Raw genomic sequence first — 17,478 nt, 5'->3', positions numbered from 1 at the left:
TGATTTTCCATGGACCTCTTCCAAAACTTAGAGACAAATATGCACAGTGTAGACTAATTGTCAAAAGTCTCTTTTCAGAATGCTGTTCCAGAAAACTTTTTTGCAAGAACCTGTGCCACAAAAGGAACTTCTCTAGTGGGAAATACATCACAGTCTGAGCAATTAAACAGACAATTAAACACACATAGAACTTTTTACTATTAGATCAGCAAAATTAATGGAGAAAAATGGAGGAAAACATCTGCTTATGTTGGCGTGATAATCTTGCCCATGCTTCTGATTTCATAGTCCAGCCTCACTCAGAGGGCAGCTACACTTTGTACTGGCACAGCTCCTGTGACCAGCCCTGCATCATGTTAGATACTGTAGTGCTGTTAAAACTTGATTAAACATTAGTGTGGAAGTGAACACCAGACTCTTTTGCCACTCAACAATCCATTAATAAGTCACTTTGGAGAAAAGGGGAAAATATACCTCTTTTGTTGAGCCACCATCTTTTGGAAAGGCTAGATCTGTACATTAGTAGAAAAAATAAAGTATATGAATATTTGTATGTATATAAAGGAATATAAAAGTTCATTACAGGTATTTGTAAAATACCTGTGTGGCTTTCTTTGCTCTAATATTCCCTTAATATGGCTATTAAATATTCCAACATTTAAAAAGCAGCACAACAAACCATAACTAAACCAGGTGTTCACTCATCTATTTCTCACTAAATGATGGACAGTTTTCTAATGAATTATGAAGTTTTCAAAATGCATGCAATATGGCAACATTGCAACCCTTAGAGCTGAGCTCAAGTTCAACTGTTTTCCCTCTCCTCAGCAAAAGCAGCTGTGGTAATTTATACAACATGAGCACTTTTGTGCTGAATTCTTCTCCTTTTCCTGAGAGTCCCTGTGGTGTACATTGTGCACAGATCCTGCCCATCCCTTCTAACCAGTTATCCTCAAAGATAATTCTCAGTAGTTATGCAAGTGAATCTCTGGAAGAGCACATCTGAAAGTGGTTCTGGTGCAGTGGCACAAGTTTTGTCAGAGTTCCCTCAGTGAATTCAGGAGTTTGATGGAAGAATTCAGGAAAGGAATTAAGGAATTTTAATGCCCTTAAAGGTTCAATATTTGTCAGCCTAGAAGTATGTTCTGACTGGTTGCCAGTGATTAATGACTGTCATCTGCTTGCCTGGGAGAAGAGACCATTTTGAGCTACTTTTGTGAAGGCTGTGGAGGGGCAGGGGGATGAAAAGACATTCCATACATCCCTGCTGCTATGTGACCAAAAACGGCCTGACCTCAGTCTAGCCATGTCTCCTCACTTGGGGAAGGTATGTGAGGATTTCATAATGAACCAAACTGTGATTTCGAAAATTGTATTTATTATTACCTATTGCTAATGCAAGCAGAGCGCAAAGACTTCGTTTTGATATTCACCTTTTCATACAACTGATTATTGTATATAAGACTGTTAAAACCATAGGGAAGCACCCACCAATTATATTGATGGTCCAATGGCTTATTAATTGTTGCTTGCTGCACACAAATTCAGAGCCAAGCGCATTTTTCTGTCTGAAATGGCACAAACATGATGTACCGCAAAGGCATCCTCAGATGTCTGGCTCATCTCTAGTTTCCATACATGGCCTTTTAAGGAGAATTTAGGTCAGCCAAAATAAAACAGTTTGTTTCAAAATGGGGTGCCATATGTCAAAATGTACTTAGCCAGTAAAATTTTTAGCCAAAAATTCAGTATTATCAGATATGGCGCTAAAAACTCTGTACTCACAGCTTTCTCATGCTGCTTGTGTACACACTTGAATATTTTCTAAAAATTTGTGTTTGGTTGCTTAAATGTATCAAAATATTTTTTACAAGTTATTGCCATAGTTGTCAGAATTATGTTGATATAAATTTTTGTTTAAATAATTTGTAAGGTAAGTTTTGATTATGGACTGAGTTCTGTCACGCTTTTCAAAAAAATTCTAAACAGTTCCATTGGCTTTATAAATACTGTGGGTACTACTCTTCATGGAATCAGGGATAAGTCAGAGACATAGCCCCAGAATAGACCATAACTCCCATTTTGACAGGATTGTACTGAATAACACACAGGACAGTGCTAGAAACTACCTCCAGCAAAGAAAACTCATTTCGCAAGGCAGCTAACAGGATCTTTTGTCTTGGCAAATATTGCCCCCTGTGTGAGAGACAGAGAGAAAACCACTATTGATCTGTACTTAGAGGCATTTTCTAAAGAAGTTCTTGCAGGAGAGCTGAACACACAGTATTGTACAACTGCAAAAAGGTTTCACTGGTGGTGCTGCCACAGTGACTGGGGACTCATGAGGGACTTTCAGTTTCAAGTTTCCATTTCAATGGATGGAGAGAAAGATAGTCTAACCAGAGTCACTTCTGCACACAGGATGAAATTCATTTTCCATGAATTTTTGTGCCTAGAAAACCTGGTAGCATGAATATTTTATGAAAACTCACCCCCTAACGTGATGCAAACTTAGCCAAAGCAAATGTTTACAGTTTTCACCCATCCCTACCACACATGTTTCAGTATTTGGACAAAACTCACATTTTATGAAAAATTCAGCCATTGCTTTTTCAGAAGATGAGCAAACTCAAAAAATATATGCTCAGTTAATTGCACTCTTGGAGATTAAGTTAATAGAATAGACAAAATGCCTAGGAATTTTTTCATTTTGCTTTTTTTAGCAATACTTAAAGATTTAGACTGAAATATGATTCATTGAAAGGCCAGTGTTGTTCTATCTTTTGCTTTTTATTCTTAGGAAACCATCTTCATGGTTGTACTACTATCTTGTATTATTAAACCAGCTAAAAACACAGAAACAGACAATATCCAATACTACCTTAGACATTATTAAAACCCCAAAGAATTCTCCTTCATCAGAGGCTGAAATACTGAATCATTTGATTTAAAACTCTAAGAAAAAATTACTTTTTTTTAACACACCATCATATTTTATTCTTGCCAAGAGGATTGTCCAGCTTGCCTAGAATATTTGTCTGTTGTCTCCATTCATGCAGACTTCTAAATTTTCCTTTATGCATCATGACAACAGAGAGTAGTCATCTTTCTAAGGGTGTTTGTGGCATTTTTCCTCACACAGGGATGACTTGTTTCTGCTTATTTTTAAAATAGCTGATGTGAACATGAAAGGGATACCAGAAGTTGCTGAATATTTCCAGATCGTACATAAGCATGAGAGCTAAGGAGCTTGATTGTACAATTTGAGAAGGAAACATTTTTCCAGGAAAACAAACCTTAAGTGGCTTCTGTCTTGAATTGTCCAGGCTCTGTAGGTGTTCTGTTTTATGAACCTCCATGTAACACGTTTCAAAATGTTTTATAAATATTTATAGCTGCTTCTATTTTCATAACAACTTGCTGAACAGCAGTCATTGGCATTTACACTTTACTACTACAATGGATTTTAAAGCCTTCTTCAGTAAAAAATCCTGTATGATTCAAAATCCTTCATGTTTTCTCAAGATATGTCTAATGATGTAAGGTGGCAGAATAAAGACTTCTGTCTTCTAACAATGCACTGAGCTCAGCTTCAGTGTTAAGATCCAGCAAAAATCTCTCACGAACTTGTAAGGGAAAACCTCTGTGACTGAACTGAAATCATAAGAGAAGTCAGTGCACAAATGGCATCCCACAGAAAGAAAACATTTATTCAGATGTGCAAATCCCAATTCTGCACAGAGACAATGGTGGTAAGGATAGTAGCGAGGCTCATGGTATGATGGAATTTAGAACCTCATAGAAAAGAATAGGTTTTTATCAGTTTTGCAGCAGACGTCTGCACATGGGAACAGAACACAAAAGTTAAGTCCACAGAGGCTGCCGTGTTTTGCAGAAGTCTCAGAATGCAGTTAATGCTGTTATGCCAGTTTAGAAAAAGTAGGTATAAATACAGTGAGATAAACAAACAGTGCTCTTTAAATGGGTGTTCTATAAAATGCCTAACCACTAACAAAGTTAAAGATTCAACCACTCAGAAAGAATCAGCAGACCCACAACAGAGTTCTAAAGATGGGATTGTTTGGATAACTTGTTTAGTTCTTAATTCAGTAAAGCGCTTTAATGTATGCCTGAATCCATTGCTTTGGTTAGCAGGGATGTAATAACTCACATATGTAAGCATTTCACTGAAATGAATACTAAACTAGACATACATGAGCCCCTGCATGGAATGAATCTCTCCTACTGCCTTGATATATGTGCATGCATTGAGGGGTTGTTCCACAGCCAGACACCACAAAGGATAACAGAGGTACTCTGGGAAAATGGTATATATGAATAATAATTTCATATAAACAACGTCTGTTGTACTTCCAAACCAGCAGAATTTCGCCTCTCAGAGTAAAATGAGCAAGAAATACCATTTGCTGTATGTAATGGGATGCCAGCAAGAGAATACTATACCAAACACTTAACTTCCTCTCTTTGTAACACTCCCTTTCCAAACATCTCCTGAGATTTGATATTTAAACATGCAATTTACCAACCTTCTCAACTTAATGTAAATATCCAACAGAAGTTAAAGTTTCCCTGTGCAATGAAACAACACACTATGGCTTATTTTAATACAGTGAGAGTTACAGAAAATAGGAGTGTATGAAGATTTCATTAAGGGAAAAATGATACAGGAGTCAACTAAGAATGGATCATACAAACAAGTTAGAAATATAATTCAGAACTCAGAAAAAAAATGTCTGAAAACAGTTATTTTTTTGAGTGGTCCTTAGTTTTCCAGGGTACTTAGCAGCTGCTTACAGCCTGTTGGAATTGCTGTACCTCACCAGAGGAAGGAATCTGACCTGTTGGTCAGGAGAAGATGCAATAACCCATTTTCCCGTTCAACCTTCACAATTGCACTGTCTCCTCTACTCTTACTCCGGCATCAAATTGGGGCCATTCCTCTTAGTCATCAAAAATTCTCTAATCCTATTAAAGTGCTTGTCCACCACACAATACTGGTTTTGACTCAAGCTTAATCTTACATTGAAAAAAAATAGGGTTGTAACACGACATCATAAGTACAGTTTTTTAAAGCTTACTTGGAAAATACATGTGAATTTTTCACTCTTCCCTGTCTGTAAAGCCAGTGAAAATTTTCACTTTGTAACTTCCGCTCTACAGATCAGAAAACACCTATTGAGCAAGTTTGCAGAGCTATTATATCCTAATTTCAGGCTATTAGTGGAGGAACTAGAGATGAGTGAACATAACTCTAGTTTTATCTTTTGCACCAACTTAGTTTTCACTATGACTCTTGGCTGTAATGCAACATTTAATATAAAATCACATTATTTCAACTCTTTCTAAAAGGCAAACGCTAAACAGGAAATTTAGGAAGACATTCAATCCAACACAACCTTGACTTTTTTTTTAACTATCTTATCTTTACTATACTTATTTTTAAAATTATATTAATCCAAAATAATTGTTTGGAGTACTGTATTATCCCTTTATTGTCCAGTGCAAATAATGGGTTTTATATATGCAGCTGTGGTCACCTTTTTGGTGGTGGGTCACTCACAACCAACAATAAACATTCTGGAGATTTTACAGAGACCGTTGGTACTCCTCTAAAATAGAACAGCTCTGACAAATTTCAATATCTCTTTTCTGTCTGTAATGTTTAAGAAGATGCATACATTCTAAAGAGAATTTAAAACAGTCTATAAACTGAATCCTGGCTTTTTAAGATAACTGCAGCATTTCTCAGTTTAAACCACACAAACTAAAATACAGTTTTTATTATGCTGTTAAAGAACTTCAAGAAATAAATGATCTCACCATTTCCTTAAGCAGATGACACAATTCTTCACAAAAAACATTACCTCAGGAATAGACAGAGTCCACAGAAAAAAGTAGGCATATTTCTGCAATTACCATCCCCACTTTAACTGTCTTGCTTCTGGCATGATAATTTTGAAGAACTAAGACCTTACAGCACATAAACTATCAGGAGAAAGTTTGGTTGGTTGGGGTTTTTTAGTAAACAGAATCCATTATATATCAGCTTCTTATTATGATATTTACTTCTTATGTTTTGGTCTCTCTTGTTAATAAGGGACACCAGCCAAACATTTCAGCCACAAGGAGTTTTATGCCAGAGGCAAATAGTGATTACTTGGTGTCATCAAGGCACGTTTTATGGACACCTATTTTATCTCAAATTTTGGATCTCTCTATGTCTACATATACATAAAAGTTATCTTCTTTTTTACAAGGAAAAGGAATCATTTTTGCATTACTAACACTCATGAGTTCCCAAAGAGTACTTTGGATAATCTATTTCAAATTGTGGATTATTCTCCATTTAGACTGTCCCTTATTTATAAGGTGTTCTGTATGACTCATGGCTAATTCACTTGTGTATCTATTTCTGATTATATTACAAATATTAGCACAGTAAGGGCACTTTGAATATGCATTTTCAAAGGGTATAAATTATCATTCCATCTAAAAGTCTTCAAACATTCAGAAAGCATTAGCTCCTCCATGATTCCAGCCAACAAGTGACTGTGTATAAGAAGCAGTAATCCTTCCTCTGGCAATCCATATATGCCCTGAGGATAATATTTAATTACCTTTATCTTCACAAAAAACATCTCTCCATTTGTTTCAATTTGAGCACTGCAGGGGAAGTTTCTTCATGGCAAATTAAATTGACAAGTGACTGAAAAAGAGGTCTTAACTACTCTGAGTGTCACATAAAAGAATTCAAGTAAAAACACTAATGACAAATTTGTAGAAATCATTATGGTAGTTTTGACCAAAAAAACCCTCCATTCACTGAAAGAGAACCTACCCACCTATTTTTCTCTCTAAGAGGAGAAGTAATAAGGCAAAATGAAACATTTTTAAAACTTCTTTTCTCAAAATGAAATCACACTTGGGTCAGAAATTTAGCTGTGATGAGTTGTTTCTTTTTATCCTGAAATCAAAAACTTCTGTTTGATCTCATACTCCATCTTTTGTCATACTACAGGAGTGCCTAAAAAGGTAAGTAATTAATATAAGTTACATCATAGCTTGAAAGGCCTATAAAGTGTCTGGACCTTCTTTTGTTCTTGAGATAAGCAGTAATAAAGCACCAGGTTTGTGTAGCAGTAATGGCATCTGCCTCCAAAGTACGTCAGCCTTTTCAGAAAGAAACTCAGTTTAATAACATCCAGACAGGACTGCACATGAGACATTCAATTTGCTGTACGAATGCTCCATGTTGCCAACTTTGCCTCATTCCCAAGCTGCAGACTTGGTGAAGGCTCTGCAGGAAGGTTTGTACCCTGTGGATGGCAGACATGAAGAGAAAGATGATTTGCCACCACTGCAGTGCCACAATGCAGCCACCCATTCTTGTAGCCTGTTCTCACAGCACCCATTAATTTCTTTAGTTTTCATGCCATGTTTTCATCTTTCTTTGCTCAAGGAGGATAAGGAAAGCGCTTTCCTGTCCTGTCCTATGGCAGTAATTAAATGTTTGAGGATTTTTCATATACCCAAAGCTCAGACATTTATTTTGTATATACAGCAGTTGAAGCCAATAGATTGTGGATCACTAAATAAACTCACTAAATAGATTTCTAGCTAAAAAAATTTAAAAGGCAGAACAATTGCATTTAATTTTTTATTTCATAGATCTCTAATATAAATGAGTGGATTGATATTAAGAGCTTTAGTGACCAAGTGACCAGTTTTCACCAGGAATGACCAAGTGTTTTCTTAAATATTTAAGAAAGCCATATATTATTAAATATACCATAAATACTGATCCTGTAAAAGTATACATGAAAGTCCCATGTAATTAAGGAGCTATTAACTGATTATTACTGCCTGCAAATCTAGTATTCCATTATGAAACCAAATCTAAATCCAGCAAATTTCAAGGTGCTGCTCTCTGGATTCAATTACAATTTTAAGTACTGTATATAGAACCAGAGACCTGCCAGACTGTGAAATTTTTCCTATAAAGCAGATGTAAGAGTAGGTATAAGCACTTAAAAGTCATGGAACTATTTATATTGTAATTTCAACAGTTCCATTCAGACATGGGCAGCACTGGCTGTTAGGTCTTTCTACACCATAATCATTTAGCAGTTGGAATAAAGATGTTATTGCAGTTGTGCTTTATACTCACCCTACTTGAAGCCTTAGCACCGATAGAAACCATCGTAAATCTCTGCCTTGTTGTAATGGTTCATAAGCATAAAGAAAATATTTCTGTGCCATACAAAATTAATTCTACCCAGAGCCTCAGAATAATAGGAGACAGACAGATGAAGTTCTATTATCTGTGACTTGCCCAGAAAAAGAAAGGCTGCAGGATAACTAACAAGGTAACTGGATACAGAGGTATTTTTATCCCAGATTCTCTATCTGGATTTGATTCTAGAAAATGAGGAAACTTTAGGTGGGATTTTGGTTTCCATTTGACTTGACTTAGTGAGGAATTAGTGCTTCTGGTTTTGCATGCATTTACCATCGTGTATAACTTTCACATAATTTTGGAAGCAAATGCTTTTCAGACTCAAAGACACACCCAAAGGGGAGGATGAAGTTCAAATGATTCAATTATTCTTTTACTTTCTTTTCCAGGCTTTTCATGTAGTACAATGCCATGAGGCAAAGGCCTCTCAGGCCCAAGGAGCAGAACATTTCTTTCTGGTTGCCAAAACTCATGAAAGGTCACAAAGCTGACACCTCCCTTGGCCACCTGAGTGCTGCACTGACCCCAAAAAAAATACTAAAAGTCTGTACCCAAACTGAAATATTGACTTCCCCTTGATCTCAATGAGACTTTAGACTCTGCTCTCAATCATGTTTATAGAAGAAATGCTTTTTGGCTTCTCCAAAACAAGGAGTAGATGGGTTTTGTAGAAGCATAGAACTTGACAGCCACATAAAAACAATGGGAAACAGAGGAGAGAAAAAGACTCTCAAGTATTCGAGCACTGGGTCGTTTTAACCAGTGAAGAAAAAGCATCATGAGACTTCATGGAGCTGTCAGTGAGTTAATAGGGTTTAAAATTGTTCCCTTCCACATTCATGCAAATGTTGTGCAAATTCATGGAAGAGAATTTACTGCGTTATTTTCCTTTGCAATATCACAAGATTCTGAGAAAAGTCTTGCCATATTTAAAATGACAAAATTCGTTAAATAATATTTAAGTAGATGCTTTCTGTTCCAAGTTTACTAATTTTCAATTAGTGATTAAAATGACTTTCAGCTGAGAACCTGACAAAGCTTGAAGCTCTGTTAATATCTCTAATCTCATCATAATTCCAATTTTTTATGTGCTAAGGCATTTCATCAACATTTACAAGATTAATCTTCATGGAATTTTCTGTGAGTTATTGCTGGAATTTTCCACTAGAAAGAAAGTAGGACAGTTTTATTTAAGAAAAGATCCTTAGTGGTACTATCTTCTGGGAGCAGACCTGAAGCACTATCCTTCCATGTAGTCACATTTATCTGTCTGCCCGCCTCCCCTACCCATGGCCTTTCATCCTTTTGAATTAGAACAAGGGACCTAGAGAAATACCTAAGTGCAGGATTTTGTTTGGTTTCTGATAATGCACTTGGATCTCATAGTAGGAGCAGTAACATAGAATAAAAGCATTATTTTGGTACAACTGACATCAAAAAGATATTTTGAGACTTAAAAGGCTTTCTCCTGAAATAGGACATCTTAAAAAAATAAAATTATTGCAACTATATTATAGCTCTCATTGTAAACAAATATTTCCTGGTACAACTCCTTTTAAATACTTATTTCTGCTACATGATGAAAAGCTGGGCTTTTATAGGAGATGTGTAGATTTATTTACTCTTGTGGATTAATTATTCCCATTTTGGTACTTCACGTGGCAGAGCTGCCTTGAATGAATCACAGAAATTGGAAAGTACTGAATGTAAGTTCCATGAATGAGAAAAATTATGTACATAGCACAAACTCATTTCTAATGTGTGAGAATCAGCTCTTTAAGATTGCACCTATGGCCTCATAAAAAGAAGGAAATAGATGTTAACAACTAGTCATATAAATAAAATATAGTGTGTTATAAAAATAGCATCTACTAGATTTGCATTTAAAGTAGTAGAAGATACTAAGTAAACATGGGGAAATATTTTTGGGTTTTTTTCCCCTTTTGCTGAGGAAGACAGAGACTCATAAAAAACCCAGTAAAATGAAAGCATTCTTTCTTTCAGGGAAACTGTCCAGAAGATGACTTTTAAAAGTCTTTTGATGGTCACAATTTCCTAGTATCTACAAAAAATCAGGCTGATTTCCTTCAAAAAACTCAATTGCTTAATTTAAGCTACTTTAGGGATTTAATTGTAGCCATTTTATTCCCTTTCCTAATAACAGCAACACAATTTTATTTTAATGCATTATCAGAAGGAAGATGATTTTTAGTATATATATATTTAAGGCTATCTTTTGCAAAGATATAAATGGTTTGGAAAAAGGAAGAAAACATGAATTGGTGCTTATGTCCCACAAGTTTGTATTCACTCTCCATTTTTAGAGATTCTCACTGACAAACTTTTAAAGTCTTCACAGCTGTATAAAGATTTCTTTCCTTTCTTTAAGAGAACAAAATGCTTATGCTGCAACTAATTATAAACTGTTTGCTGTTATCTAACTTTAGATCAGCTCTAACTGAAAGTGGTACTTTGCTAACCACATAGATGAGGTAAACAAAAACTTCAGAATTTACCTCAATTAGAGCCATTCCCTTTACCACCACTGTCCACCCCAGTATCACAATGCAGGAAAAACATAAATGATAAGAAAGATGGTAGGGCAATGCATAGATAATAGGGAAAATTATGTACATTAAAACAAAAACTATCTAGCAGTTCAAAGGTGAGATTTATAAATATAAAAACCAGCTTTGCATAATTTCTAGGCACACTGACACTGCAAATATGTAGGATATTGCATTTTCAATAGCCTTCCTTTCTAGAATAACAAATCCAACAAAGACATTCAAAGCTCTAATGCATTAAAGCCTACATATGGAAATCTTTTACATTTTTCATACTGAAACATTTCAGGCTGAAAAGAGGAAAAAAGATTAGATTTTTTTTTTTCCATACATGTTTCTTAAAACACAATTTACAAGGCTGTGTTAATACATTAAATATTTTTAGAAGAGCTAGCTGAGTAGAATATTGAGTTGAATATTAACTAAAAGCTTCTCCCCAGACATCACGTCCTTGCTGAACAAGGCAGGACCCCTGATGCTGGGCCTTTGCAGAAGAATTCCCAATGGAAACCTCTCCTGCTGCTTTTTGCAACAGCTGTGCTGAGCAGGTTATCTCAGATGGAGCTGTGGATTAGCACATGAAAGATACACAACACATGTTTTTGTGAAAATACTTAGCTGACTCTTTCAGAGAATTCTTCCCTTGCTGATTCCCTATGATAAGAGCTTCCCCAGAGTCTCTTCTTCTTAACAGAGGAACCAACTCCAAAGAATGAGAAAATGCAGCACCAGAGGCACAACCCTCTGGGAGACTCTGAGAATCTCCTTTAACAACAGTTTTTGTAAGATAAAGTGAAATGTTCTCATGGAATATCTGAGGGCTTAACAACTTAAATTAGATGGCGTCCCATTGAGTAAGAGAGGCGGGCCTGGCCACAAAGCCTTCAGCTTTTAGGCCTTCTTTCCAGTGGAATGATATTATATTTGCATAAAACAGAGCTAGAGAAGTCACTCAGAAAATAAACAGAATTTTATAAAAGAGAAACATGACTAAAAGCTGAAAATTAAAACAACTACTTTCCACAGAATATAGACCCCATGCAGCACAGTCACATTAATCAATTACTTGCTCAAACTGCACTTCAGACCATGTGGTTGTTGCTTCCATAGGCACGTAAAATGGCAAAGAACAACAAAAATAGTCCCAAAACTTGCTTCAGCTGAAGACAAAATCTAGAAGAAAATTATTTCCCATAGAGAAACAAGGCCCACTAGAGCTTCCTCATCGGGTAAATTCAAGGCATTTCTGCCCTACTGTGAAATTTCCACTTGCTATATGATAAGGTAATTTAACTCTGGGCAAATTTCTTTATACAGATCAATAGAGCCAGATACATTTTTAATAAAATCTTACCAACTGTCAGCTCTATCCTTCACTCTGCCAAATGAATAAATTAAAAATACTGAGTACTACATTTGCTCTTTCTGCTGTCATAGTAAGCCGCTTGTTGTCCATAGTACATACCCATCTTCAGCTTGAAAAAGCATTGAATTATAAATGTGTATTTTGGGAGAAAAAAGAAAAATTTTTATCATACTTAAAGATGTGTCTCAGGGGAAGGATTATATAATGCTCAAAAATGTAACCTGGAGGGAAATAGTGCCTTTATATCCTACTAACTGACCTAAGACCATTATGACAGTAAAAGGCCATTTCTATCCTTATGCAATATCATATAAGTGTCTTTTTTTTTTTTAATTAGTGATCCAAAATCATTTATAGATAATTAGAAAGATTGTTACTGACTTTTCAATAGATACACACTTTAGATTGGATATGAAGCTTTGGGTTTCCCATTCAGTAAAGGTGATGGGACACTTACTTTTCTGTCTGGCCAGTTGTATTTTGCAAATATGGTATCATATGTGTCCACAGCTCCATCAGTGATCAGCATTATGGCCTGGCTGCAAATGCTTCCTTGTCCTGTGTGATTGAACTGTAAAGGAAACAACCATTAGGAAATGCACATTCCTGTTACATGAAGACAGGATCACACGTGGATTTTGTCACATCTCTAGCATCCTTAGAAGAAGTCGGAAAATATTCAGGCTAAAAACATTTTTTCATAGATTTTATGTTCGTGGTGAATTGAAAAATAAGAAACATACATAAATGTAGCAGTGCCCAAAATTAACATGGTATTCTCCTGGTTTTGATAGATGATGAGTGTTGATGCATCCATAGGGTTTGCTTTGATTTAAATATCATTTTAGAAGAACAGGTTACACAAAAAGAAGTAATGAATGATGATTTTTCTGAGAAGTACAGGAGATACACAACTCCTGAGAGACATCTGACTATTCATATGGCATTCATTCATATTCACTCAGGACTACATTCCATATGCTATTTTCCTTTAAATATTTATCTGGGAGAACCCAGTTCATATTTATATACTCTGAGATTCTCCTATTACCCAAAAATGAATACATGTCAGTAATTCAGGCTGCTGAAGTGCGGTACTTGAGCACAGGTACTCAGACAGAAATCTGCAACCCTCTGGCTTAAGCAAAGGAAGCTTCATCCTTACACAAATGGGATTTTCCCCTGTCAAAGAACAAACACATTGTCATATTATGAGCTTTGATCTCTTCATTCTGGAGTTGGTGCTCTGATTATGAATCCATATGTCTCCATCTGCTTTGGTTGCAGAATAAATTCTTATTGCTCTGTGCATTGCCTTGTTCTGTGCATTACATGTTCGAGGTACTTTGGTGAAACATCCATCTTTTAGCACAAAAAAAGCGCCAAGTTTTAAAATTATTTGATTTTTAATTTCTCTGTGTGAGCACTTAAAAAATCTATGAAAATATCAATAAATGGGATATTACAATTACTTCCTTGTAGTTTTCATGTACATTATCACATTTGAGGTCAGGCAAGGCCTCATCCTATCACCCTTCTCTTGATGCTGAGAAAGCCAAGTAAGAATTATCTTGTCCCACCTCCCCAGCCTTGCTGTGCCCCAGAACAGGCTGGTCCCATTTAAAAAGCAGTGCCTGTGTTCACAGGTGAATTACCTGGCAGGGACTCTGACTGCTCCTGCAGTCATGAGAAATTGTTCAGAGTATTCTGGTTTGATTTGAACTACTGACAGCTCTGGCTTTTAAGCTTTCCACAGTGTGTTTGCCCTTACATATTCACTGTTTTCCAAACTCTAAAACCCACTTTTTCTAAAAAAGTTCTCCTAAAAATTTCATCTTTGTAGAAATGCCTGCAGTAGAAAAGGGTGGGTTCCAGGAGTCCTCTGTCTTTTCTACCTTCACATTTCTGTGTCTGAGTGACCATACCCACATTCAAAAACCATTTCCATCATACCTGCATCTCTCCTCAAGCTCAGCTTCCTTTTCATCCAGCAAACAGGACCAGAAACACTCTGCCTTAAAGGGCAGCTAATGTGGATTTACAGGGTTAGCTGTATTGTGATCACTGCCTCTGTGTAATTTGCAAGGCAGTCACTCAAAATACTCCCATCATGACAGGTTTTCCAGTCTTAACCAGAACCAGAATTATTTAAGTGGGATTCCTTCATGATCTTACAGAGATTATTTTCACATAAAGGAGAAGTTACTTTGTCCAGGGATACCTTCCACACATGGAAAATATATTTTACAAGTGACAAGGTATCTGAAAAGAGAAATTAATGAAGGGGAAGTGCCTTTGTACATTTATTTTAAAACACCACTCTGTATGCATCTGCATTATTCTACACTGTTATCTGAATATTTTGAAGAATGAGATTAAATTCAAATACTTTGATGAGTAATATCTTCTCATATTTGTCTAAAATTTTTAATTTTATTGAATAGCAAGAGTGATGAAAGTGTTTTCCATAATAATAACAATGACAAGGGGCTTATGATGAACTACAATTAACTCAGTGATTCATCAGTTAGCAGCAAAAATTTCAATGCATCCTGACATTTACAGCAGTTGGTTGTGATTAACAGTCTTTGAAATGTCACAGAATTTTATTTAATTGGTTATGATTTTTTTAAAGGTAATCACTTCAAAGAGCACATTTGTCACCAAAAGAGATAATTGCAGTTGTCACATGACATAGTAGGTGTCTAACTACTGTACCAAGCCCTTCTGTATTCTTCCTCTCTACAATGTACACTGCATAAATTGACAATTGGAAAGAATTTGGAAGTGGATTTTTAAACACGCTTTTCAAAGGTATCAGTAGCAAACATCTTCAAGTCTTGACAAGCATAGCAAATATTGAAAGGTAATTGCAAGGCAAAATTGACTGAGTTTAATTAGTGTAACCCCTGAACCATTTTAAAATCCAGCCAGAGTCTTTATAGACTATTTGTGTAACACAAAGCTTTCTCTATTTTTTTTTCCTTTACTATACCACGACCCACTCCTTCCCCCTCCCCATTCATCCACTTTCATTTATTTTTTTTAATGAAGAAAAGACATCCTTAGCTAACCTATAATTCAAATAGGCTTCTGGCACATAAAGGTCACATCTTGCAGACAAAGTGGAAAATGGTTTTCTGTACTCTGCTAAGGGGAGATTTAGCTTTTCTTCTGGCCTAGGTGTCTTTAATTGAATCTCCCAGAGACGCTGCAGATATGCCTGTATAAAATGGAAAATATTTTTATGCTGGCATTTCTGGAAGTTTACATGCAAAAAGGATTGAACCTATCTGAAACTTTATTTTAAAGTATAAATAGAAGCAATAAATAGAGCACCTTGAGGAGATCTGAGCATACCTGTAGCAGAGTCCATCATGATCTTACAGACCTCTCATCGTGGGTGCAGTTCAGCACATGGGATGTCAGATCCCTTTAGTCTCAGAGCTATCAGATTATCTATCTGTAGTATTAAATGTGGTATAAAAATTTATTATGAGATTTTTATACCACATTGATCATTATAACTTCAGTTACCTCACAGATTTTGAACCAAAGCAAAACAGACCTTGTGTCAGGTCTTCACTTCCTGCAATGTGATTTTTTTTTTTCAGTTTACATAATTTGGAGGACTAGCATAGAACATCACTTGCACTGAGGCACTCATACTGTTTTTCTGGTTCCCAAGATTCTATTCGGTGCCCACAATTCTTAATAAAACCTCTACAAACAGCCCACAGTGTCCTTACTTCATGCACCTTTTCCCATTGTCGTTTTTGGCATGCACCACACGAAGGCATTAGTTCCACACTGTCTAACTGAACACATGAGCAGTGGGTGGAAGAAGATAACTCCTTTTTTCATTTTAAGATTTTATGCCTGGAAAAGAATCAATCAATATTGCCCTTCAAGATGAATACACAGGAATTAGAACCATTAATTAATCTAGGATCACACAGCATAAAGGCAGGCACACTTGTCAAACTTTTTTTGAGAATATTTGGGTTTGAGCTCTTATTTCCAAGGTACATCCTTCAATCAAAAGACATTTTGCTATTTAGTTTAGATGACTTTTTTTCATCTTCCAGCAGACTGACACACTTCAGTATTTTTTCCACAAAATACATGATTATACTTCAGGAAACACTTTAAAATATTTTCAGAAATATAAACTCAGTTGAAAAAAAGGAAAACAAGAAGGAGGTGAAAAACAAAAAAGATCTGAAAAGCATGAACTTACTTCATTGAGCATGTTGAAAGCTTCATTTAAAGCAATGTCCAGCATTCCAATTCCTTTTGCAAAAAGTTTGTCAAGGTGTTCCCTGAAGTGCTGAAAAATGAACAGAAAGATTTCATTTGTCAGGATGTTTTTACAACAGACTTGTTGATGATTAAGGATTTCTGAATACTTTAGACCAAGTTCTTAGGTTTAAATGACCACATACACTAATTAACAAAATAATTCCCAGTTAATTTTTTCTGACTCTTCAAGTAACACTAAACTAAGGATGTGTTAGTACAATAATAATGCAAAGGCATCCTGGTTTTCATACATTTTTGGCTAATTATTCAATCCAATAATTTTGGTTTTGTTTTTTGTGTTTTTATTTAGAGATCATCTTCATATTTTCTTTTCAGTTTGTATAGTAATTTTATATAATTTATAGCAATTTTCCCTGCAGGTTTTTGGAATGTGATAGTTAATAAAAAATTATTTTTTCTAACAATTAGCTTTGAGAGTACACACCTCTAAAAGATGATACATTCTAATCATTAAGTCATTTTAGATTCTAATCATTAGATCATTGAAGTATAAATGGAGTTTATCACTCAATATTAATATTAGACTCATTAAAAACTGTTCTACACAAGAAGACAAGACAATTAATTTGTAAGAAGAAAATGAAGCCCTGTGTGATGGGAAACAGCAGGAGAGACAATGCTGTTGTGAAGTGCTATTCCAGTCTTTACAACTGGCTAAAAAGTACAAAAGAACTGCAAAACAGAGAAGGGCATTTCAACCCAACTAGTAGAGAAAAAATGTCAGGGCAAGACATATGCCACTGTAATATTAGTTTAAAGAAAAAGAATACATGATTTCAGAATGAGATAAAAATCACCTTAATTCCACTTTCAGTAACTTTCAGAAACCAAACAGATCTCAAAAACCAGGAGTCCCTTGCTCTTAATGAGCCAGAAAGCATACTTGAACTTTACAACTTAAAGAGCTCTTTTTAGTAATAAACTGGTTTACCTCAGTCTCTTTTTGCTGTCATTTTGGAGCCCTT

General features: G+C 35.6%; 1 protein-coding gene across 1 annotated transcript in view; it reads right to left on the bottom strand.

Moving 5' to 3' along the window:
• CACNA2D3 (calcium voltage-gated channel auxiliary subunit alpha2delta 3) overlaps positions 1–17,478 on the bottom strand; it is a 382,512-nt gene that overhangs the window by 176,912 nt on the left and 188,122 nt on the right. Inside the window, exons 10-11 of the mRNA XM_058812839.1 lie at positions 16,431–16,520; positions 12,648–12,761 (exon numbers count right to left, since the gene is read on the bottom strand). Coding sequence (XP_058668822.1) covers positions 12,648–12,761; positions 16,431–16,520 — 204 coding nt within the window. The remainder of the gene's footprint in view (positions 1–12,647; positions 12,762–16,430; positions 16,521–17,478) is intronic.

Source organism: Ammospiza caudacuta, chromosome 12 (genome assembly GCF_027887145.1).
Source record: "Ammospiza caudacuta isolate bAmmCau1 chromosome 12, bAmmCau1.pri, whole genome shotgun sequence".
Classification (NCBI taxonomy): domain Eukaryota; kingdom Metazoa; phylum Chordata; class Aves; order Passeriformes; family Passerellidae; genus Ammospiza; species Ammospiza caudacuta.
The sequence above is the reverse complement of the archived record's forward strand: the minus strand, read 5'-3'. Positions and strand labels throughout refer to the sequence as shown.